Raw genomic sequence first — 25,691 nt, 5'->3', positions numbered from 1 at the left:
AAACATATAAATCTGGTATATTTCCCTCAGACATTAAAACTTCGTAACTGAATCCTACTTTTTCAAACTTTGTAGCACAGTTTTCCAACGCGTGGTCGACGACAATTTATTAATTCTCGTATCGAATTATCTTTTACTTTATTTTGAAGTACATGAAATTAAAAACAGTATATTCGAACCGAGCACAAAATAAATTTAATTTTCAATATTATTCGTAAAATAAAGACGCCAAGATGCATTAGGAATCGATTAAACAAATTTTAATTTCGAAGGCCCTTTAATAATATCGGAACGCGAACAACGCGCCATTAATATGACTTTACCCGACAATATTACGTAACTGGCTTTAAGCATTAATTTATTTCGAGTAGCATTCCTCATTGTTTAAGATGAGCCAGATACTCAGCGATGTAATGGGTAACAGTTTCACGGTGAACGTAAAATTTCAACTATGCGGTTCATCGTATATGTATAGTTCACGAAACCGAAGCGCCGAAACGTATACAGATAGTGTATAAATTGCATAGCGTAAGGCACGGTCATTGAGAACAATGGCCGAGTCTAAGACGATGCTCGAGCGTCGGGGTTTTATTTTCACGTTTGCGGTTGCAAGGGTTGCTGGTTTTACAGTGCCCGGTAATAAAAAGTACTTTATTCAAACATTCCATCGCGGATCGAGCACGGGGGTGCCGTTGAAGGCGAACTTTGTTCCCTCGGCAAACATGTAAAAAAAAAAATCCGGGGCTTTTAATGACGGGGAAGAAGCCGGTGAATTCTCGAGCGCGGATGTAATGATTTGACGCGGCGGCTGAACCGTTCGCAAGAATGATCGCTGGGAAGCATCCGTTTGCACCTTTAATGTCGAACCGTTCCCCCAACGATGCGCATTTAGTTGAACTTTACGCAAACGCTGGCTTCTAAGTGTGCTTTAAAATGGAATTTTTTCATTCAGTTTTCCACAACACGTCGTAAAAGTAATTTCATTCGAACGGAACCGTATTTGCTGGCGCGGGTCTGCTCGCAGATCTTCCGGTCTTTGAAGGAAACAAAAATCCATTTGATTAAGGCAAACGAAACGTAAAGAGCATATCTGCCACAGTATATCGCGCATGCAAACGTGTTTACTCGAATTTATTTTTATTTTATTTAGTTATTCTTATTTTAGGTCACGTTATATATGTATTGATGTCCTTTGAAAAACTGATAAGTATCATTATATTTTCAATTTGAGTTTCTTGCACGTGTTATTTTTAATTTTATATTTTCCTCTACTAATATAATATGTTTCTTCCTTTTTTATTGGATGTGAATGAGTTTAGCGTGTCCTATTAATATTTGTGTTATTTTGACTTGATCGTTTTTTCTTAATTTACTTAGATCTATTTTTTACTGTCTGGTTTTGTTACGTGAAATTCTTGCAGATTTTCAATTGTTCAGAATTAATTCAGAAGTGTCTTGTCTGTTCGCGTAATACGTATTAAAAATACTAAAATTTTAAACGCGTGCAGTTCTGAAGCTACTAGTGTTTTACCCATTATTGAGCCACTGTTAGAAGCGGCAAGGCTTCCTCTTCGAAATGGTTTTTGGTTTCTGTCGGTCCGACCATCCGTTTTGGAGATATCGTCATATAAAGGAAAGTGTAATTTTTTCATTTCCACTATCTAACGCGTCAGACGGAGCTCTCTCTCGTGCGTATGTCGAGACAGTCACGTGACCAGGAAGTCGTAGTATTTCTGTTTACTACGAGCACGTACGGTCATTGATCTCGCGTCAATGAAATGTAAACAAACGCTTCGATCCCTTATATCTCCCGAACTAGCCACTGCATCGACTTGAAACCAAAATCGTCATATCTCCGGAACTAATTACGCTATCGGCTTGTACGAATGCTCGTTTTAAAGGGCATTTCATCCTCTATCCAATGAATATATCATTCATTACAATTTATGCTATCTTCTATGTTTATTTTGCAATTTACTTTGACGCTATATACCCAAAGTTGTTTCATTTTATATTAATTGTATGAAAAACTGTTTCGTGGTAACTTTTATATTTGTAACAGTTGTTTTCTCAATGATTATGTACGTATTCTCTATAAAATACAAGTAAAATAGTTGTCCATAGCTAAGAATTATCAAGTAGAATTCTCCATAAAATGTCGATTAATATAACTGTTTTGCTCATTAGCACGCCAACTTAATTTTGTGCGACTGTTTAGGGGGATACGTTTGGAGGCTCCAATATAAGATATCCGCCAGATGAAGTCTTCGCTCTGCTGGCTCGTGTTCGGTTTCTTCTCAGTGTTGCTTGTTTGATACTTTGACTCAATCTGCTCTCTGGGCCAAGGACGCCCAAAGAGCTAACCTCGCCATGGGCGTACCCAAGACCATGGGAGGAAGTATTAGTCGCTGATTGGTTTTGTATTATAAATACGCCGGCCAATCATTTTGGCGGCGAAGTTGGTCGGTGGGAAGCGGCATGTAACGGTGATTTTTAATAATTTTTGCGGGTCCGGGTTTTTCCGCGAGAAGGCTACGGGCTCGGGCCATCGCTTGGTGCCCAGATGTTTCGCGCGGTACCTGAGTCTGATCATAAAACATCTAGCACCGGTTGTCGATGTTATTGCAGGTAGTAAAGTCATAGAGCGACTGGATTTGGAGGGCCATGCAGATTTTAAGTGAATTTACTAATTAAATAGCCGCCTTAGGGGCAGTAGGTTATAAACAAAGCTGTGATTGTTTATGAAAGGTGTGACTCTATATCCGCTGGCTTTATGAATTTACTGTTACGCTGCAACTATAACTTTGTCTAAAATATTTACTTTTCTTAAAATTGGCCAACCGTCTACGACTATAATTATGGTTATTTTTATTGTAGACACGGATGTCTTATGCTGTCAAATTTTATTAAAATTGGCGAGGGCCACGTCTGAAACTTTCCTTGTCAGTATTTCATACTTTACGCTAGTTTTTCCGCATCTAGATCATTATTCTCCCCTCTGGAATACATATCACCGTAACCATAAATTCTTATGTCTCATCTCGCGTAAATTAGAAAATCCTATGGACGGATTTTATCAGAATTACGATCCAACCTTGGCTTCATTCGATATTCTTATCTTGTTATATTTTATGCTTGTTTTAGAGATATGATGTATGTTTCCAAAATTTTACACCTTCCCATTGACTATTATTCATTTCAAAACTATTCATGAAATTATTTATTTACCTAATTATTATACAGACTTTTATAACCTAATTTATTCTACAAACATTCTTGTACTTTTAAAATTTAATATTCCTTAAACTTAAAGGTTGCAAAGGCACAACAATTTATTTATAATAAATAACGTATTTGAAATAATTATTTTAAACTGCTATTTGTTATTTTATTTCAAATGAAAAGTGCCCAAGCCTGGTGTGAAATATGCTAAACCGAGACAGAATTGGTGCATTTTGTTTGTTCTACTGTCTATCTCAATTTACCATGTATTATACACGATTATCGTTCGACCATTCCTCAATTTCTTAATTATGCTACTAACTAATTGAGCTATAATTGCGATGGCATTTAACTGGTAACCGCGTGGGACAGATTTGTCCAGTTAATTTGAAGAGGTTACCAAATATGCTCGGGGTTGAGCGAAACCATTCTCGAAATTAGATTTTAGTGGGAGCAAAAGAGGATAGAATTACACTATCTATATGTGAGTAATCGGGCTAATATCGCATCGATACTATTGATACCAAATAAAAATGTATCTCGTGATACCTCCACGGAAATATCGATACGTATTAATTGTATGCAGCATGTATTTGATATCAATGTTTATAATAAATAATGACCAATATTTGTATCACATTTTAGCAGGCTTCGATACTATTCTAAATGTATCAAAAATAAAATATAAATAATAATATACAACGTCAAATTATTGAAAAACTAGAATTATTGTAATCAGGTTGAAAAATCTAAAAAAAAAAAAATGAATACAATATTATACAAAATTTTTAAAAAGAACTACTCAGAAACCGTATTGTGCAGAAGATTCACAGCTCCTTTTCTTTACAGAAACCCAGGAATTCAATTTCCACCAATGACATCTTAAGTCGACTCAGCAATCAATTATTTATCATCTTCAAATATCTTTTAATGCATAGAAATGTTGGCCAATGTCCACCGAACATAAAATTTCTATTACTTTTCGTGGAAGTTATCTTTCTACTTCGAGCACACATCTACGTGAAGGGGAGACAGTTACGTCGAACTTTTCCCAAAGTAATACGATTAAAGTGCAATATGATTTTAGAAATTCGCACAGTCAGCGAAGCGGAAAACTCGATGGAAAACGGTGCTACGGCCGATGAAGAAATTTTCCAAGAGCGTCCCTCCGCCACGAAATACCGCGTGTTTGAGGGTAAGAAACAGAAATAAGGGAAGACAACCCGCCGCGTTCAATAATGCATACGGGCTCAAAAATACAGCGGACTTTTGAGCCCCGTAGTCCCTGCGTTTGACTGCGTTCGAGAAAATTGTCTAACGTACGATACTGTGTCTATTGATTGGAAAATGATGGAAACATTTAAATTGCATTAACACGTCGACCGTCGCGCCCATACATATATGTATGACACTAATGTTTCACATACTGCAGCTTGGTTTCTTAAGGAATGATGTACGAATATAAATAATTTATAAAAAAGTCCAATGAACTCTTGAAAATGCAGTCTCTGTATTATTTTACGAATAAAAGACTCACGAATAAAAAATAATTTATAACGGAAAATTTCATTCCAATAATTGACAAGAATAATGTCGCCACTTAATGATTTACTTGTTTACTGTCAAATATTTCTATATAAATGGTAAAATGTTGTTTATCAAGAATTTTGCCATCTCTGATTCCAAGCTAATAAATTTATCTGTTTAAATGTACCTAGAGCAAAAATCTCCAGCGAAAAGTATATTATTTCATTTTAAGGGTTGTTTTCCTAACCTTTCTACGTATTTGGGAATAAATATTTACAGCGAAAAATTCTCTTTGCGTTGAAAACGACCGTTTTCTTTAATTAAAAATGGAGAAACTTGTTAAGCTATTTTAATCGTGGACAAAAATAACTGTGCAATTTATTTTAATCAATTAAGCTATTCCAGAATTTGAAATATCCTACGTGTGGATAGGTTCGTATCAAAAGCTCGAATCAAAATTTCTTCCGGAAATTAGAAAGGAGGTTAAATAAATTTATCACGTGTAAAATCTCGATAGATTCGAGGCTCTGATAGGTTCCAAATGTCACGTTGATATATCTGATCAAGATTGGATTCTCACCTAAAATTCGTTAAAACTGTTTCGTTACTCCCTTCCTACATTTTACCACTCAAATACTAACGTTATGCCCTAATTAAACTATTATTTGACATTTAATGATTGTTTCTTTCGCAGAATTTATAGCTTTACGTTTTGATTGTTTCGCGTAGCAGGCTGCCAACGATTCCAATTTGATTTCGTCGTAAGTTGTGTGGATTGAAAAATCATGTTACTTGCATATAATTTAAATAAATTTTTTCGAATCTTCAGATTCGCAATGTTTCCTCGTAACTTTCCTCTTTCGTATGTCTGAGAGGCATACTTGGAGTAGATCGCCAGACATTGTCTGTGCCTGGAAGGCATACTTGGAGTGCAAAGGGTTAATTGAGTGTAACTTCAGCGATCTCCATTCAACGTCCAACGTACTGGGAGTCAAGAAATATGGTTCTGAAATAAATACGGGTCTCACTGGTCAAATATTCAACTCCTTTCATCCATTTACTGTCGTTAGATGTTGGAACTAAAGTCTAGTACGTGATAAAAAATAAACTTTATTCAGAAAGCTGGACCCAAGTCTCACGCAATGAAAGTTCATAATAAAGTATTAAAATATTGTGGTACTAACAAGGAACCATCGCGAACGGTCCGGCTTCGATTTTGATGAAACTTTGTACACTTATAAAGCAGCCAAAAATAATCGACACGTATTTTTTTTTAGCTGCGGTAACTCGAGTTTAAGGGGTGAAACCACCCCTTGAAGTTTTGGCTCGAAACGGCTATTTCGAAAACGGAAAGAGATACAAAAAAATTGTTAATGGGCGAGGTTAATGGTTTCTTATGTACAATAACATGGTGTTAAAAAATTTAAAAAAATACAATTTGTTTATAACAAAAAAAAATTTATTAACTTAATTTTTCATTTTATTGAAATTTTCATAATGACAAAAAATGACGAGCATTTTATTCCAAATCCATTGGTATGCGATTTTTTAAAATTGCCTCTTACAGTTTTGCAGATTTTGATGATTTACATCTTGCGCGCACATTCATTATGGTAGTAGCCGTTCTAACTTTGATTTTAATGAAGCACTGTAGGCTTGCACTAAATTATACAGTAATAAGTAGCGAGTAATAATAACAGTAACAAGTTTCTTAACAGCAACGAAAGGATTAATTATTTTTATTGCCCACCTATGACATCGTGGCAAAGGTGGAGCGATTTATAAATTATAAATATATGCAGTGTGTATAACAATTATTCTATATAGTTCCGACAATAGTGGTACTCGACGAAAAAATGTTTGAAATATAAAGATTTCTTACACCATGCGCATTTAATTATTGCCACGTCACCGCAAATATGACATGTTGGCTCATTTTCAACAGAATAGCAGTACTCAACAGGATTCTGGAATGCATTTGGCTTTTCATCTATATATCCGGATTTATACCAGGAGTATTTAATAAAATTTTGGAACCTTGGCGATGAAAATTGATTGTGGACCAGAGATTGAAGTTTAATTATATTATTCCTAGCGTGGAGATAAATGTCGTGATTTAAAACGAGAACTATATCGGAAAATCGGCGGACGAAATTTTTCCAAGTGCGGAAACCGTAAACATCCAGTGGTTGAACATACTTTGTTCCACCTTTTGGTATTATAAAAAGTTTTACATTTTTACCCTCGGAAGTAACTTCGTTCACCGTCTTCTTACAGTGACCACTCCAGGAATCAAGAATTAGAACTATTGCGGCCCCAGTATTTGCGAAGTAAATCTCTCTTAACCAGGTCTTGAAATAGTCCGTAGTTAATTTGCCTGACTTTGAAGCTGTTAAGGATTCTAAAGGAACCTTAACATCGCGAGGTTTATGATACGGACGTGACTTCTCCGCTATTTTTGAGGATTAGGCCTTCAAGACATTTTTACTTGATAAATTAGGATACGGCCATTGAGGAACCTCCAAACTCCACACGGAACTTGGAATCCTTGGAGCTCTTCCTTGCCTCAATAGCGATTGACGTATCGTAAACCCGCGTTGGCACACAGCTGCGGACCACCGGGGTCTCGCGGTCATTGGGCAACGGGCTCTTCCTTGAAGCAACGGGCTTCAAGGTTACCGGTAATTTCTCAAACACCAGTTTAGGTGGTCCTTCGAGAACGGAAAGGGAACACAGTACGGAGCTGTGTAATACGCACGGTCCGCGCACTACAGAGCACGAGGGCATAGTAGCTTCGCGGCCGAAACAGAAGCTACAAGATATACATTGTCAGGGCGAAATAAATGTTGTTCCACAATCGGCCCGAAATGTCCTGTACTCTCTTTCAGTACAATAAATAATGGTGACAGTAATTGTCCATCAGCTGAAATGGTTGGCTGGATGGTGTAACTATGAGTGGTGGATGACACTGATTGAACACCTCCTTCAACGATTTTTATACCTTCTTCAGCCAAAGTGCGCCCTGAATGTAATTCCAAATTAAAACCACTTTGATCGGAATTGTAAACATTGTGTGGTTCATTTCGGGCTATATATGATTTTACTTCATTCACGAATGCGCTGCATTGCAAATGAATATCGTCTTCTCGATTTACCATATTTGTGGTTACAAATCTGGTAATTTTTCTGGACACTAATCTAAACATCTTTTTAAAAGTATATAGCCAAGTATATCCGGCTTTAAATGTTTGTAAATTTTCTATGTCCCTCGCTTGTAAAGCCCATCGCCGTAGATCTACTTCATGCACAATTACTCTTAACTGCCGAGCTTCCATAAATTTATTAAATGTATACTCTGCAATACGTTTTATCTTTTCCTTTTTTGTGCCACCCTGTTCAACTTGTAAAGCCCATTTACGAAGCATTCTTTCGGATTTCACGTGACGGAATTTGGAACGTACGGTGTCTAATTTTAATCGCTTCGACTTCCCGCTGTTCCAGTACGCCACAGCTTTCCTTTTATATTCGAAAGGGATGTATTCCTTATTCGAATGACATACAACGTCTTGTTCGTATATGTTTGGAATATTCGGTGTCTTATTTTCCTCCTCTTCATCTACCCACAACCAGTTCAAATCAGCATCCTGATTTTCTTGGTCGATAGGCGTCCCGTCCATTTCAACACACGTTTCATGTTCAACCAGGAATGCCGTGTCTTCGACACTTCTTACAATTAAATCGAATAATACATCCCTTAAATTTTCTTCTGCGCTATTAATTGGCGTGGGTCCCTGGTTCCACTCAACAAACGCAGCAGACAGTAAAGTTATTACATTAATAGGATTAATATTTACCATCTTTCCGAATACAGTAAAACCTGGATATATGCAACAAAAGATTGGCTGGATAAGTGCAACGTTTAAATGCCCAGAATCGGCACCTCGGCTGTATGGATAACCAACAATGTTCTACACGCTTATAAAGAGCTAATTGCAATATATATATATATATCCAAGTTCTCCCACTTATCTACCAACAAATATTATTTTCACATGACAAGGGCAATCAATTTAATTAACTTTACGATATGTCACGTTATCAAAAGGTATAATACAAACTCCATTTCAATATACCCATTTTATCATGTTTATTACAAAAACCGTCTCGATCTTAAAGAATGTTAATAACAACAGAGATACAGATGCACATACTAATCTCAATTGACACGTATTTTTATTATACAAATTACACAGAATGCTTTCACAACAGTGAAGATTTAGATAACGTGCGTAAACTGCATGATAGGCGAGCCGCAGAAATGACAATATTTATTTATTCAATTTGTATTTTAAAGCAAGTACATCATGAGAATAATAAGTGTATCTTTATCTCCTGGTATACACACTGTATGTATTTATAATTTATAAGTCGCTCCCCCTTTGCCACAATGTCATAGGTGGGCATAAAAAAAAAACTTTTCATTGCTGTTAAGAAACTTGTTACTGTTATTGTTACTTGTTACTTGTTACTGTATAATTTAGTGCAAGCCTACAATGCTTCATTAAAATCAAAGTTAGAAAGGCTACTACCATAATGGATGTGCGCGCAAGATGTAAATCATCAAAATCTGCAAAACTGTAAGAGGCAATTTTGGTCAATATATATACCCCCGAAATCCTACGCACTTTTGAGAAAAAAATTCGAGAATGTGTGAAATTTTTCAACAAAATTAAAAAATTTCAAATCATTCTGAAAAAATTATTTTCGGTTGCAGGGGTCGATTACAATCATTTTTGGTCATTACACATTCCCTCGAAATCTTGGGCATTTCGGAGAAAAAAATTCAGTACGGTCGGAACTTTAAACGTTAATAATTTCTTAACGAAGCCTCCATCAACAAATTGGTATTCTTGTATTTTTCCCGATTTTGTCCTCTAGAAGTAGTGCAAGCCTACAGTGCTTCATTAAAATCAAAGTTAGAACGGCTACTACCATAATGAATGTGCGCGCAAGATGTAAATCATCAAAATCTGCAAAACTGTAAGAGGCAATTTTAAAAAATCGCATACCAATGGATTTGGAATAAAATGCTCGTCATTTTTTGTCATTATGAAAATTTCAATAAAATGAAAAATTAAGTTAATAAATTTTTTTTTGTTATAAACAAATTGTATTTTTTTATATTTTTTAACACCATGTTATTGTACATAAGAAACCATTAACCTCGCCCATTAACAATTTTTTTGTATCTCTTTCCGTTTTCGAAATAGCCGTTTCGAGCCAAAACTTCAAGGGGTGGTTTCACCCCTTAAACTCGAGTTACCGCAGCTAAAAAAAATACGTGTCGATTATTTTTGGCTGCCTTATAAGTGTACAAAGTTTCATCAAAATCGAAGCCGGACCATTCGCGATGGTTCCTTGTAAGACGCTGACTCTTAACAGAAATACTAATAAGAAAAAAACATTGTTATCCATTTTTGTTTTAGGCGTAGGAGGAAACATCACGAAGAAACTCAAAAAGTTGTAAAGGGCACATTTTTAAATATGAATATCGACCAAAGCAGTTATTTATTCTACCATTTATTTTGTCATTCATACCTTTGCCATTGATACACTTTTTTCTATACGCCAGAATTTGTATAGAATATTTAATCTCTCTTCATCAGGAAAACCCGACAAAATTTTCACGCGATTGTTTGTCGTATTTGTGGAAACATCCGACGCATTCACGAGTGATGTATGAAAACACGAATACCTGCCCACTCGACTGTAATTTTGTTTTAAACGCGAACAAGGTGGCCTTTACATCTGTCGCCCACAATGATAAATGTAATTGCACGAAACCGGTATTCGCGTAATGTTTACGGTTTAAAGAAGCTTTATGCTTTCCATATTTTCGCATAAAATATTGTCCCCGAGCGCGTTGGGTGTTCAATTGCACGAAATTTTGACAAAAGATCAATCTGCATCACTGATCGAAACGGAAGAGTGCTTCTCGATACTTTGTAAGATTCCTCCGGGTGTTCTAGCCAACGTCTAAAATAAAAATGGATGAAAGACTGGGCTACGGTCAGCGACTTCCCCTAGATACGGAGAAGGGAGGATAAGTCTTGCTAACTCAATCTTCTCGCGAAAGAAATCGCAATCTCTCATCGGTTGTTCTATACAGAGTCTCGTAACTGGGCCACGTTGCAACTATCTTCAAAATAAATATAAAACAAAATCATTGATCATTTTATATGGCAATGACTCTATTATCTACTGACTTTTTTACACATTTTATTTTGCTTTTTAATACTACTTAATATGACATGATTTTTCACTGAGGAGCTAAAATAATTGATTTTAAAGATTAAGTGTTAAAGAAATCTAGACTATTTTAACGAGATTGTAAAAATAAGTTGTATGAGAAATTCGGAGTATGCTAGTTTTCAATTGTCTAATAACAACATTTCATTTTCGTTGGATAATTCGATGGGTCTGGTGTGGGAGTAATTTTAGAAATATTTTCGACTGAAAATTCGAAATTACTGATACGTGGATTATATTGTCACGAAAGAGATCGAGCTGCAGAAAGAACTCAGATTTCGACACGCATAGCCACCTGTTTGCACAATAGCGATTCAAATATACACAATGAAAGCAAACTATCGTGCAAGAGAACTGCGATACTACTCGTCAATGACATTCAGCGATGTATGGATTACCGACAGTGACCTATCAATACCTTTCAACGTGACTGGTATTGCACATTTGTCCCATCCACGGTGAACTAGTATCGTTAAATAACAATCGAGCACCTAGGTTTATAGTAAATAAACTATTTTTTGTGAAAATATTCGTCTGACTGGACAAAGATTCTCAAAGCCCTGTTCTAAAGACCAAAAGAAGTACCTGATAGTTAATTAAAATAATTTGAACAATTTAATCAAGTAATTGTCATTGGTCAGAAACATTCGATTAAGATATTAATTCTTCGAATGATTACAAAATAGATAATTTCGTTTCTGTTTCACAGTATGCAGGACATTATTATTCTTGGAAGCTGGCAGTTTTGACGATGTTTGTCCACCGACTCTTGGGAGTAACATCACAGTGCAATATCCATTTCTCATTCTGCGTAACAAGCCTGTCCAAAAATGGTTCAATCTTCTGACTGGACAACAGGGAAGCGCAGACGGTTACTCGGCCGGCACAATTTGTCTCACTCAATTCGCGCTGGGACCCATTTTCCAGTTTAGATGCCTCTCCAGCACCTTCCAACCGGCGAAATGGAGTAGCAACCGATGAATTTACATTTTCATCGAGTCCTCGAGACGTTTAACTCGTGTATGCTTCGATTACACCCTTCAAACATTCGTTGTCAACGTTCGAGCCCTTCAGTTAAGTCTCTTTTTTAATTTAATAAAAGGAAATAACCACAGAACGTAGCTTTACTTGAAGAAATTAAAATTCAAAATAATAATTTAAAATATATTTAAAAGATATGATACATATTTATTTCAATAACTAAGAGTAACGAACTGTTGTATCATTTTGTCGTCAATAAAATGATTCACACTCTACGATAATAAGTGCGTTAAGAACTTAGATTTTACTTTCATATGAAAAAATAAAACTATAGAAGCAAAATAAAAATTTATCCAGTAATCATTTACTATAATATATTATGCAAGTCTTTTTTAATTTTATGAAAGATGGACTTGCTTTATGAAAAAATAACAACAGAACGTTGAAATTAAAATTCAGAATAGTAATTTCAAATATATATTTTAAAAGATATGATTTAACAGTAATATAATGTTAAGAATTTAGATTTAACTTTTATATGAAAAAATAAAATTATAGAATCAAAGAAAAAATTTATCGAGTTATTCATTATAATACATTATATAAAGAATTTAAAAAAAAAATGAAAAAGCACAAGGGTTCTTGATGCTTTGAAAAATTTATGACGAATCGAAGGAATAAAATTAAACAGACTGCACAGGAGCGATATAAATTCTTCTGAAAAATATTTGTCAATTCCGATGATGCGCCACACCGGGCGCATTGAATATTTAATGTGTCAAAGTTAACGTAGGGAGAAATTGTAGCTTTATAAACAATGTCAATCTGTTTTCCCCCATCCATTGTACGATCACTGAATGGTGAGTCGTTTCACAGTTCGCGTGGCTGTGTTTTTGTTACGCTTTGTTATTGATCGTTCTAACTGTTTAGTTGAAAGGAATTCCTTTCTTTCCATTTCACGAACGATAAACTTGTTGAAACGTCGAGGAGTTTTCATACACAGCGATACCAATCTTCGGGAACGTAAATAGTTCAACGACGTACTGCAGAATCTACTCATCCCAAAACCCAAATTGTATGATAAAAAATTATTCTGTTCCATAATTCACGTTGTAATTTTAACAGAGATAAAGCTATTTTTATATTTTAACCAGCACAAGTATTACCAGTAACAATTTCAATACGCTTGGATAAACACGATGTTGTTCCTTGCGATCTCTTCGATGCTGTTGTTTCATTTGAAACATGAAAGAATTTATTGTCATATAGATCGTGAATATAGAGATGGTCATAAGACGCATTTCTTTTGTAAAATACGTCAGAGAATGTTGGTATTTGAAATGGAAGTGCTTTCTACGTACACAAACACTACCGGAACACTGTTCTTTTCAAATTTCCGTAAACAATTTATGTTCGTTTTTATGTTTTTTTTTTTAATAATTTCTTGATAGCTATTTTCTGTATCTAGTTTAACTTTATATTATGTATTATTTTTCTGCTCTCGGAATTAATTGAGACAGTGTAATTGAAATAATACCTTGATTAATTACCTAATTGTATTTTACATGTAACGTGATCATTCGATAAATTAAATAATGAACCTACATATAGGCGTATAGGAAATGGTTTTAAATGTAGGAATTAATCTCTACGCTTTTCAACGTTAACGACGCGAAGAATATGGGGTAATTATGTATTTATCAAGTAATTGGTAATTAATTAAACAGTCATTATATTAATTTTGCTTATAATCGTTTGGATTGTATCGTTCGCTTAGTTAAAGCAGTTTTATCGAACGGATTCGTTTAGAAATTGCTCGAATTAGAAAAACAATGATCTTTGGATATTAAATTGCAATACAAGAATTTATCTTTGGAGCGTCTTTGTGATATCCTGTCGTTAAAATTGAGACGTCGTGGTACGATATCATCTGTTTTAACTACTTCTAGCTAGTTTCTAGATAGTAATATAGACGGGAAATTGATGATATCATATTGTAAGGAGAATGAAAGATAAGCTCCGAGTTAAAGGGAATGTAATACCACGAATAAGATGAATCAGGTTCGAGTAACTTTTGATTATAGAAGTGGTAACTTTTGATTATAGAATATATAATTCAGAAATTTTGTGATAGTTTTCGTCTCTTGGGAATATCAACCAATAAAAAAATATCTTAAAAATCAGAGATGGTCGTTCGAGATCATCAGAGATTGTATTTATAAAAATACAATACAGCTCACAATTTTTTCCAGGGCTGATTATTCTATTTTATATCTACGATTTACTATCACACTAACGTTCGTTATATTTTACGAAATTTTACCAAAATCGTTTCTTCTGGAGGACAGAGTGACGCGAGAAAGAATTTTATCGCACGCTTTCGGTTTATACTCGCACGAAAAATCGTTCGAAAGCCAGGATTGAGAACTACAGACTATGAGAAGGGGACTAGAGAAAGATTAACTGGGGAGATAGATGGAGCTTCTTGACCTTGGGGACGTTAAAGGAATTGCTCCTTCCTTTACCAATCTACAGTATTTTCCAAGAAGTTATTACAGGCTCGAAATTGAACCGCGACAATTTTTCAAACGGGTAGGCGAAATTTGATCACCGTTATATTTCTGGTCCACTTTGAACCTGTTATTGCCAAAGGATGAACAGTGCATTCTGTTCTATGAGAGCAGAGTAATGGAAACTAGAGTTAAGCATGCGTGTACGAGAGAAATGGTGCTTACTTGAGACCGGCAACAATTTCCATGGCTGAGTTAAAGTTTCCGGTATTCCAACAGGTCTGAGCTACTCGGAGAAGGCAGGACAATACTGCTTGTTTTTCTTCTATCGTCGTGCTATTTAGTATCGTGTGGGTGACCCATGAGCTTACCTGATTAACATATAACAATTTCAATGGTTAAAACAATTTTTATAACGAAGGCAATAATAGTATTATATTGTATTGTAATCAGTTATAATTTACAATACTAACAATATTAATATAGTATAAATAAACAGTACTGTTTTCAGTAATCCTATTCGACAAGAAGATTAAAAATTCAAAATGAGCCATGCCAAAATGAAACATTTTATGAGTATATTTTTTGTTTCACGAAAAACATAAAATATACAATAATTTTAATTAAGCTTTCTAATTATACAAATGCATATGGAAAATAAATATGTTATGTTTATATTAGTTCTGCAGCCACGTTATAGGATATACTTTATTTCATTATGTTTTTAGTTAGTGGATAAATATAGAGGAATATTTTCTCTGCAGTCAGTATTCCCGGGCAAAAGTTAATTTGAACAGCTAAATTGGATGCAAACATATGCTACTTCGATCACGAATCGCATACAAATATTATGAATAAATAACGTGTTTATTATGTGAGTTTATTTATATTCACGTCTTTCGTGGAAATATAATTATCAAGATATGAATTTCCATATGTCACGGAGAAGCGTGGCGCATTTCAATTTGTACTTTGAATGCAAATTTCCGTAAGAAACGAAGATTTCGTATAAGAAAATTATGAATTTCGATGTTCATGAACTGATATTTTTGCATAAAAAATGTTGACTTATAAAGCATAAGAATTGATCAAATTACTATTTTTCAGTAGATTTGTTTAAAATTTATTTTTATCAATTTTTTTACATATTTCATGAATTATATTTCTTTGTATAATACATACATATGGAATGACTAGAAGACGCAGTAATTCATTTTTGTACATACACACAAAATGTGTTCCACTGGTTGCTATTAATTCACAAATTTCGGGACGAATCTGGACAAATTTATTGAATCCAATTTTTACCAATGGGTATTGTTCTTCGAAAAATCAATACAGTTCGTTTCAATTACTTAAAATCATAGGCTTTCCGCCATGCATTTCGAAACTGTCTGTTTTAACAAAAGTGAAACCTTTTTCCCAGACAGGATTTTTTTTATTTCGTCAATGGAATAGATTGACTGTGCCGTGGACATGGTAGAATTAAATAATGATGGATATTTTTTGTTTCTATACTTAATAAAATTGCTGCAGTGGTGTGCTTAATACTGTCAACTACACTCCACGATTCTTTAAGAATAGTTAGAAAGTGTAATTGATTATTATAAGAATCTGTCAGAAAAATTATTAATTAATTTTCGTTTCACAAATTATTGAATTTATTAACTTTAATTTATTAAATTTAATTTATTAGCTAGAATTTATAGGTTTAGAACACAAAGTGCCTAGTCTAGTAATTTAGTAGTCATGGATTTATTACAATATTTCCCCATTCTCGACTGTACTTTCAAACCGATATCATTACTTGAAACTTTCCATGGCTCAAAAGTACTATTAGAAGTCTTAGTTTGTTCTTCTGGATGAGTTTTCGAAATCCCTGAAGTATTGGGCAGACTATTACACTTCAACCAACACCTTCTGTAAATCTACTCGCATCAGAGTTTGGACACTTCTTTTACAATGTTCCTGTACCATCTAAAATATTATTACTATTGTTGGTTAAAAATTGTATTATTAAATACTTTGGTTAAAGATCGGATTACTCAAGGTAGGTCTTATTTGTCTTATTATTTAAGGCTACGAACTTCAATAATGATTCTTAAAATGATCATACGTGATTCGTAAATTGAACATTTCTATTTCCCCCAACTTAGGAAAGCTTCTTCGTCAGATTTTACCAACTGGCATTTAAATACCACAATTTATTAATTCTAGAAAGATATGCTATTTACCACATTAAATTGTTTAATAATTTTATAATATAATAGTATGTGATGAATGTGTAACATCAGATAGATCAAATTCTTATTAAATTAAAATGAATAATTACAATAAAGTTGTTTCAACGTTATACAATTTATGACTCGATCGATATAATTTTAAACGTCCATTCGTCTATAAAATAATTTTATATTATCTCGTGAGAAGTTCATCAAACATTAACAAAGTCGTGTTGCTAGTTTTTCTCAAAGAAAAGGGTTGAATAATGTTTGCCGGAACGTCGAGTTTCTCAAGCGTAAGATCGAATACGATATATTTACCTCGTTGAACCGATCGATGAGCGTCTGAACGGAAGAGAAAAGGTTGGAAACAGGCCAGTTCGACTCTTCCTCGGTTTGGGTAGAGCTGTTGGCGGTGCTGGGAGCGCTGAAGCTGTGACTCGGCGACGGGGGTGGCCTGGCAGGTGGTTTCTGCGTATTCTGATCTAGTGCCACGTGCCTCAGGTACTCCTGAGGCGGTACCTGGTAGAACAGCTGGTACTCGGTCTCCGTCAACCTGAGCGCCACCTCCTCGGGGAAGTGCAGTAGCTTGTGCAGATCCTCCAGCTCCTCAGAGCTCCGAGGCGGCTGCGGCTGCGGCCGCTTCTCCAGCTCTAATTAAACAATCCGCGTTGGAATTTAATATTCCTTTGCGCGTTATTTTGTTCGTCGCGCGACAAGTTGCACGCCGGACGATTCTTTGGCGTTTCTTTCGAAGTAAACATCTCTCGTTAAAACGAACAAAGAGAACGGAACCGTCGGGAACTTTCAACTACTTTTTTAATGGTTCGAATTGGACGCATGAGAACTCTTAAATAATTATGGTCGCGACGGAAAACTCTGGGTGCTGGACAACTCGGACGAAGACTGGCGTCCGTTGGGACGGTGGTTTTGGAATTATCGAGGAAAGAAGTTTTTTTTCTTTTTTGTTTTAGCCTCGATAGAGTGGATTTAAAGTGGATCTAATGTAATGGATCTAAAACAATACTTTGATACGAAAAATCCAGCCTCCGTGAAGAGTTGATGACGTTTGCATGTTGACAGTTAGAAACTTGTTTTCGGTTTAAAGTTGTTTAAAATTTCCTCGTTTGCTCGCGAGTTTCCATGACCTTCCCGCGGTAACTAATAATTTATGATACTATATCGCTAATAAGGTACCATTAGACCTTTTAACGCGCAATGTTTGAACACAATTTCTGATTAATTCATTAATGATCGCCGATGGCGGCTTAACTCATTATTGATAACCGCGGGACTAGGCACTTTCCGATTGTGGCTCAATTGATTGCATAATGGACGACAGTGCATTTCGATAAGGGTTTAAATCATTTTCGATTATCACAAAATATATTATCGCACGGCCACCGTGTAGTGTTTACTCGTATTTTGTGGCTTGAATCGTTACTGCGAAACAGTATACAATATATTTACGAAAAATTATTTTAAATAAATTTTATATCTGTGTATTATTAAATATCTTAGTATCTCATTCATTATACTACAATTACAAATGGAAAATTGTCACCTTCTCCAGTAAAAATACATTTTGAACTCACCGAATGTTTTTGTTTTGTTTCTAAATTTATGGCTAGTATCACAAATGTGATTAGATAACAATGGTGATGACACGAAGGTTGATTCATGACTGTAAGTTATTGTCCAAGCTCAGCAATGTCAGAATCTCGAATTCCAGAATTTATGGAATTGTACACTCACGATTGTGGCACAAGGGATTCAAAATTATGTACTAGGTGTCCATTAAAAAATTTACTCTACGATCGAAACAAAATTTTGAACCACAAACGTTGTAGAATACAACGTAGATGTTTTATTTTAATTTAATGAATTATCATATTGGGGAAATTGCTTTTTGTTATTTTCTACCGGGTTTCTAGAGATTTTCTAAAATACGTTCGAAACGAAAAATGCACGTTGTCTGGCATATCCAGCTTCCACAAATGGTTAACTCCTTGCCTGATTATCTCGATACGTTTACGGGCCAAGGTGATGCATACGTATTGACTAGCCCGTGACATTCATGTACAGCGATAACTTGGCGTTGAAACATTGAGGCAATTCTTGTCTGACGTTAATCCGATCTGGTAGTTTATACACACGAACGCTTATACGACCAAGGTCTGATACGGTTTGTTCATTTCTTTGAAACGTCAGGATCTTCCTTGTCCTGCGTGTATTTTTCTGCCAAACTTGATAACTGTAAACTATTTGTTCAAAAAATTTTGTATTCTTCTTTATAAAAGCACTGTTTAAGATATCAAATATTATAGAGTTTTTATATTACAGAAATGTGAAAGTAGCAAATAGTAATTTAGATTTTGAATTTTGAAAATCAAATACACACGTAACTATTTTAGCATCTTTCTTTTTCAGTGTCTAATTTTTGTGTAGATATATAAACTGATACAAACTTCTAAATTAATTGATAAAATCAAACGTTTCAAACTAGTTTCTTAAAATGTTATAGCATTGACTGGACTTATAATAAATAAAACGGATGCAGTTATAAAAATAGTTTCTCTCGCGTTGTAGTAGTTCGGAGAAAAAAAGAAAGCTGGCATATTAAAATGTCATTCGAGGTGTAGCGACAATTTCGAATCTGACCCAGTTCCCTTAAAAATAATTAAGATTGGCGGGACACGTTGAACCAGGCGTGTACGAGCATAATACGTTCACGCGAGGACCTGGAAAATGTGCGAGTGGCATCCATTTGCGGCGACAAGGAGGAGATTCCGAGTAATTCGACGTATCCGGTGTATTACGGATCGCGTTGTTATTAAAGCAATTCATAAGATGGAGTTGACTGCATTTACATGAAATATAGCGTCGCGGATTTAATCTTACCATCATATTTTAAGCGAACCACTTCGTCTTTTTAAACTTCCATAAGACGATAATATTTATCGATAATATAAATTGCTCTTGGATTGGAAAAGCAATCGTTAATTTACCATACACTGTAAAAAGGACAAAGCGAAGAAAAATCTGATTAGATGATTAGTAAATACAATAGTCCTCTGTTATAAGAAATAATTTCTCCCCGATTTGTTGAAACAGAATCATCCCCCCTGCTGATTATATTCGTTTGAATGGTTCAAGAATTTTTCAGAGCAAAATGAAATAAATGTAGACTAAAAAATTGTGCTTTTATGGGATTTTGAGAAATATATTAATTTGTGTTTAGATAAATGTTTTCTTATGATTTTCGTACCGATTGATAATAGAATTCTCTGTGAGGTCACTGTAACGCATTTTTGACGATCGTCGAAGAAATAGAACAGAGTCGAGAGTTGTTTAAATTTTTACAAAAGGTTTGCAGGAGAAACCAGATGATCGATGGCGTGTACTGCATCGTTGGCACGAAACGTTTGCTAGCCAAAATTGTTCCGATTCGCTTTCACTACGAACCACCAATTGGTCTTTGCAACGTGACAGCGTTCCTTCTGACAAAGCTACCAGTGTACACCACTTTTTGGCTTCAAAAGATGTCGTGCCGCTCGCCTGTCTACAGTATTCGCCTGACTCAGCGTCCTGCATTTCGTTCCACTCTCAAATTGAAAATAAAATTCAAAGGAAAGCGATTCGAAACGACTTTGGACACCTTTGACCGATGCCATTTCGAAGAAAAACTATCAGATACGTTTCCAGAGCTTCTATAGTCGTTGCAAGAAACGTTCTCGAAAAGGAACGTATTATATTCGAAATAATTAATAATAAAAATATTTCGTAACAAACTTCCCGAAGATTTTATACTTTAATAAACCGTTTCAAGACTTTTGAACATAGATTGAATGGTTTAGAACAGGCAACTCTAATATCTGATGCACTCGGTGCCCCAAGCGTTATATCGAATCTTCAAGACAGATGAAGACGATCCAATAATCTCATAATTCGTGGAATCCCGGAGGCAACCGGCAGTTAATCAAACTTGAAAACTGTTTGGAATGAACATGTTCGACCAATCATGTCCATGCCTTCTGCTTCGCCAAGAAAATTCAAGAAGATTCAATATATCAATATGATTCAATTCAGGAATACGTTCGCTATATATCACGTCTACCCGAAAGTTCTGTTTTCTACAGTAAAAGAAAATAATGAATTTTTATACCGTATATAGATATTTCCATTAATATTAACGATTTTTTTCCAATTCTAATTTTTGTAATTTTGTAACCATTACGAGACAATCTATTGAACAAATATAACGAATATAGTGATCACCAGAATAAATTACATAAAACCGAGGCAAGGACCGTATAAATTTGCGTCTTCTAAACCAAACGACCCTCTCGAGCATTAAGGAAGAAATATAAGGCTGTGAATAAAATTTTTCTCCTAACATGATGATCCCTTTCCGCGGGAGTTCGTTTTATAGGAACGTTTTAGCCGCTCGACGAAAAACAGTTATCGATAGAACGGAATAGAATTCGCCGCGAGGACGGAACAATAATAATCCACAGAATTTAAGCCCAGGAAACGCGCGGGTCACGTAGTTGATTCTACCCTAATTCGTCGATCGATGTAATTACCAGTAAGAAACTTCCAAGCTATGCGACTAAAATGTGCTGGAGTTCGAACATGAACCACGTTTGATCTGCGTATCAAACCAGTAACGTGAAACGTGTTATAATAATTTAGTTCCATTTCCAAAAACCGTCTGTAATTATTACTAGTTGGCATAGGTGAAACGATGGTCCAATAAATTAATTTCCAATATCGCAGCTCGCATATTGCATGAATATCGATGACGATATCGAGTCCACCGACGATTGTTACGAAACTTTATTATCTCGGTTTGCATAAATTTTTCCTAGTCTGAATCGATGAAGAACGTTAACCTACAAGTGGGTGATAATTTAGGATATAATTTTAACCCGCAGAGTCGGGTTTATGTTCCCGTAAAGTGCAGCGTTTAGCGGGCTCGTCGATGAATTTTATATTTTGAATCGCGGCCAAGAACGAAATTATTACGTCTGACACGTACTATGGTCAATTAGGGTAACTAGGATGGGTGTAAAACGTCTAGGATTATTTAATAATATATTTTTTTTTCATACTTCAGACTATCTATTATCAACTATATTGGATGTTCAATCTCTACATTAGTGCAATTCAGCACTCTAATCAAGTCATCTTCGTTTACAATTAAGTATATCGACTCATTATACTTTCTATCTATATCTATCTATTCTCCACAAATCAATCGGCAGATTTGGAGTCTCGCTGTGACCGCGGAACCGATCGGACGTGTTATAGTTTAGCTCGTACCGTCACGTGTGCCGTAGTTTTAGTGTTAGTGAGTGCCGTCTCGGAAACAAAGTAGCGGTGATACAATTTTTATTAAAACGAGTGCGATCGATTTAACACTCTGTAGTAGTAAATTGACGCAATCCCTAGAATGGGAATCCTTATTAGACCTCCATAACAGCGATCATTTTCCCATAAAAGTTACATACCTAGATTCTACCCCACAACTGCAAAACAAACCCACTGTCAAATGGAGCATTAAAAAAATAGACTGGGGTATATACAAAACCATAATCATAAATACCCTCCAAAAAGCCCCAAAAAGCGCAATCGATCCAATCAACATCAACCAAGAAATCGAATTACTGGAAAAAACTATTAAAAAGGCAGCGCAGGAATCCTCTGGTCCAGTTAAACCAAAAAGCACAAAAAAAAGAAATACTCCTTGGTGGAACGAAAATTGTCACGCAGCCATGAAAGAAAGCCATAGGGCCTTTAACAAAGCAAAGAGACAACCAGCAACCGAAAACTTAGTCAACTTCAAAAAACTTCGAGCAAAATTTCGCAAAGTAATAAAAGAAAGCAAAAGAAATTCTTGGCAATCATATATATCAACCATTACAAACAAAACACCAATAAATACCCTGTGGAAAAAAATCAGAAATATTAATGGAGTAGAATCTTACACTGAAATCCAATTTTTCGATCTAGGGGATAACAAATCTATAACTAATCCTCAGGATATAGCCGACACCCTTGCAGAGACGTTCCAAAAAAATTCAGAAAATAAAAGCCACGAAGAAATAGTTCACATACCCTCGCCGCCCCTTACAAACCCAAAAAACGACAACAACCATCTAATAGACCACGTTTCCGAATTCACCTTAAATTCAATCATAACCCTAGAAGAGCTAATGAACACTCTCCGGGGCTCAAACAATTCTGCACCTGGGCCCGACAATATACCTAATAAACTGATAAGGGAACTACCACAAATCGGCATCAACCATCTCCTCAATATATTCAATTGCATTTGGACGCACCATGCATTCCCGGACAACTGGAGAATGGCTACAGTTATACCCATACCTAAACCAGGTAAGAACAAAAACAAACCCGAAAGCTATAGGCCGATCGCCTTAACAAACTGCATGTGTAAACTTCTAGAAAGAATAATTAACAAAAGGCTTAGATGGTTCCTCGAATCAAACAATATGTTATCACCTAACCAATACGGATTCAGACAGCACCGCTCGACCACTGACGTACTGATAAACTTAGAGACAAGCATATGCGAAGCATTTCTGAAAAACGAATTCCTTATCACAGTATGTTTGGATATTGAAAGAGCATACGACTCAATACCAAAGACTACAATTATCAAGGCCCTAACTAAAGCTAGGCTAGACGGCAACATATTAGCTTTTATCAAAAACTTCCTGACAAACAGAACCATCCAAGTGAGAACGAACGGAACCTTTTCCAAACCAACCACCATACACAATGGAGTTCCACAAGGTTCGGTCATCAGCGTTACGCTTTTCCTGATAATAATTAACGACGTTCTAAATAACATCAAGCCACCAATTCAAGGAACACTGTTCGCGGACGATTTAATAATGACCTGCAGCGGGGAAAACCAATCCACTATCATTGAGCTCATACAGGATAGCATCAACGACCTTCTGTCATGGTCCGAAAAATCAGGACTTAAATTCTCTCCCCAAAAAACAAAATACATCATCTTTTCGAGGAAACGCAAAACAATCGTACTTCCCCCTAATCTCTACATACGAAATACTGTAATCGAAAAAGTAGACAGCATTAGAATACTTGGACTCATCTTTGACCATAAGTTAGCGTGGGAGCCACATATGAAATATCTAAAAACTACATGCACAAAAAAAATGAATATCATTAAAGCTTTGACAAATTATAGCTGGGGAGCTGAGCAAGAAATCATCATACAAACCTACCAGGCTTTAATCAGATCCAAACTCGACTACGGGTCAATAGTTTATAACTCGGCTAAACCCAATACCCTGAAAACAATCGACTCAATACATAACGCCGCTCTAAGAACAGCCACTGGAAGCTACAGGACTAGTCCAATAAACAGCATATTGTTTGAATCAAAAGAACCATCATTAGAACAAAGAAGGAAATACCTGAGCATAAAATACGCAGCCAAAATGTCCTCCACTCCAAATAATCCCACATACAACAACATATTTACAAACAGATATACCCACCTGCAAGCTAAAAAACCCAAGCTTCCAAACCCATTCTATGGAAGAATTGCCAAATGCGATAGTTTCACTGTGTAATTCTTGTACTAGGATGGTTAATAAACTACACTCATAAAAATAAATACCAACACTTTCATTAAATCTTTATTAATCACTTCTCAAATATATCCTTCTTTCCACGCGTGCACGCTTCCCTTTCAATCCTTCTTTTTTCCTCCTTCTGTTTTTCCCGCTCGTCATTTCTCTGCTCGGCTCCTCTCGACCGCCTTCGGACATTTCCGTTCTCTCCGGACACACACACACACACACACACACACACACACACATACCCACTATTTCTTACAACTGTGATTACATCAACACCAACTATTCCGTGTAAATTCAGGAAGTTAGCTCCCTGGATTCTAAAAACACCAGAAATCAACGTCGACCTCGCAAGGTTTCCTAAAGACCAAATAAGCAGCACAGAACATAGATTTTACTTCCAACAACTGTATGACAAATACCCAAACCATCAAACGATATACACTGATGCATCAAAGACTGACCAAGGAGTAGGAGCTGCCATCGTCTGCGACACCACGACAAAGAAATTCCACCTCCCAATAACCTCATCCATTTTTACAGCAGAAGCCTGGGCAGTTCTTGGAGCTCTTAACCACATACGTAACCACAATGTCCAACCCTCCATCATTTTCACCGATACAATGAGTGTACTCATAGCAATAGCAAATGTAAATCGCGGAACCGAACATGGAGTCATTCTAAACATCCATTATACCTATACGGATCTCATCAATAACGGTAAACAAATAACCCTAGCCTGGGTTCCATCTCACCAAGGCATCAAAGGAAATGAGGCAGCCGACATAGCCGCTAAAGAAGCAACAGCACTTCCACCAGATAACATCGTCAGACAAGTCCCACACCAAGACCTCATCGTTGCATTACGCCATATCGAACAACAAACATGGAATAAAATATGGACCACATCCAGGAAAATAAAAACACATGACGTTACCCAAGATTTTTTCCAAATTATGCCTAGCAGCAATATGAGAAGGAAAGACAGGATAATCATGGCCAGGCTTAGAACTGGTCAGTGCAAACTCACACATGAATACTTAATTAAGAAAACAGAACCACCAATGTGCACTGTCTGCAAGGAAACCATTACAACCAACCACCTATTATTCGAATGCAGGAGATTCAACACCCAAAGGCAGAAATATAAAATAACATCGACAGAAGTTCTGACGACAAAGAAGCACATAGAAAATACCCTGAACTACCTAAAGGACATCAACATCTACCACTGCATATGACCGGACAGAAAGAAGGAAACAGATCCTAATCGTCGCTAATGA

At 35.8% G+C, this 25,691-nt stretch overlaps 1 protein-coding gene across 3 annotated transcripts in view; it reads right to left on the bottom strand.

Moving 5' to 3' along the window:
• The window catches only part of LOC122404937 (1-phosphatidylinositol 4,5-bisphosphate phosphodiesterase epsilon-1-like), a 231,231-nt gene that overhangs the window by 67,476 nt on the left and 138,064 nt on the right, over positions 1 to 25,691 (bottom strand). For all 3 annotated transcript variants that reach the window (XM_043409383.1, XM_043409544.1, XM_043409459.1), the window contains exons 6-7: positions 17,093 to 17,424; positions 14,775 to 14,920 (exon numbers count right to left, since the gene is read on the bottom strand). In XM_043409383.1, the coding sequence (XP_043265318.1) occupies positions 14,775 to 14,797 (23 nt within the window). In that variant the 5' untranslated portion in view covers positions 14,798 to 14,920; positions 17,093 to 17,424. The remainder of the gene's footprint in view (positions 1 to 14,774; positions 14,921 to 17,092; positions 17,425 to 25,691) is intronic.

The sequence above is a fragment of the Colletes gigas genome, unplaced genomic scaffold (genome assembly GCF_013123115.1).
Source record: "Colletes gigas isolate AHSC1104 unplaced genomic scaffold, ASM1312311v1 Colletes_gigas_Sc00001, whole genome shotgun sequence".
Lineage (NCBI taxonomy): Eukaryota > Metazoa > Arthropoda > Insecta > Hymenoptera > Colletidae > Colletes > Colletes gigas.
The sequence above is the reverse complement of the archived record's forward strand: the minus strand, read 5'-3'. Positions and strand labels throughout refer to the sequence as shown.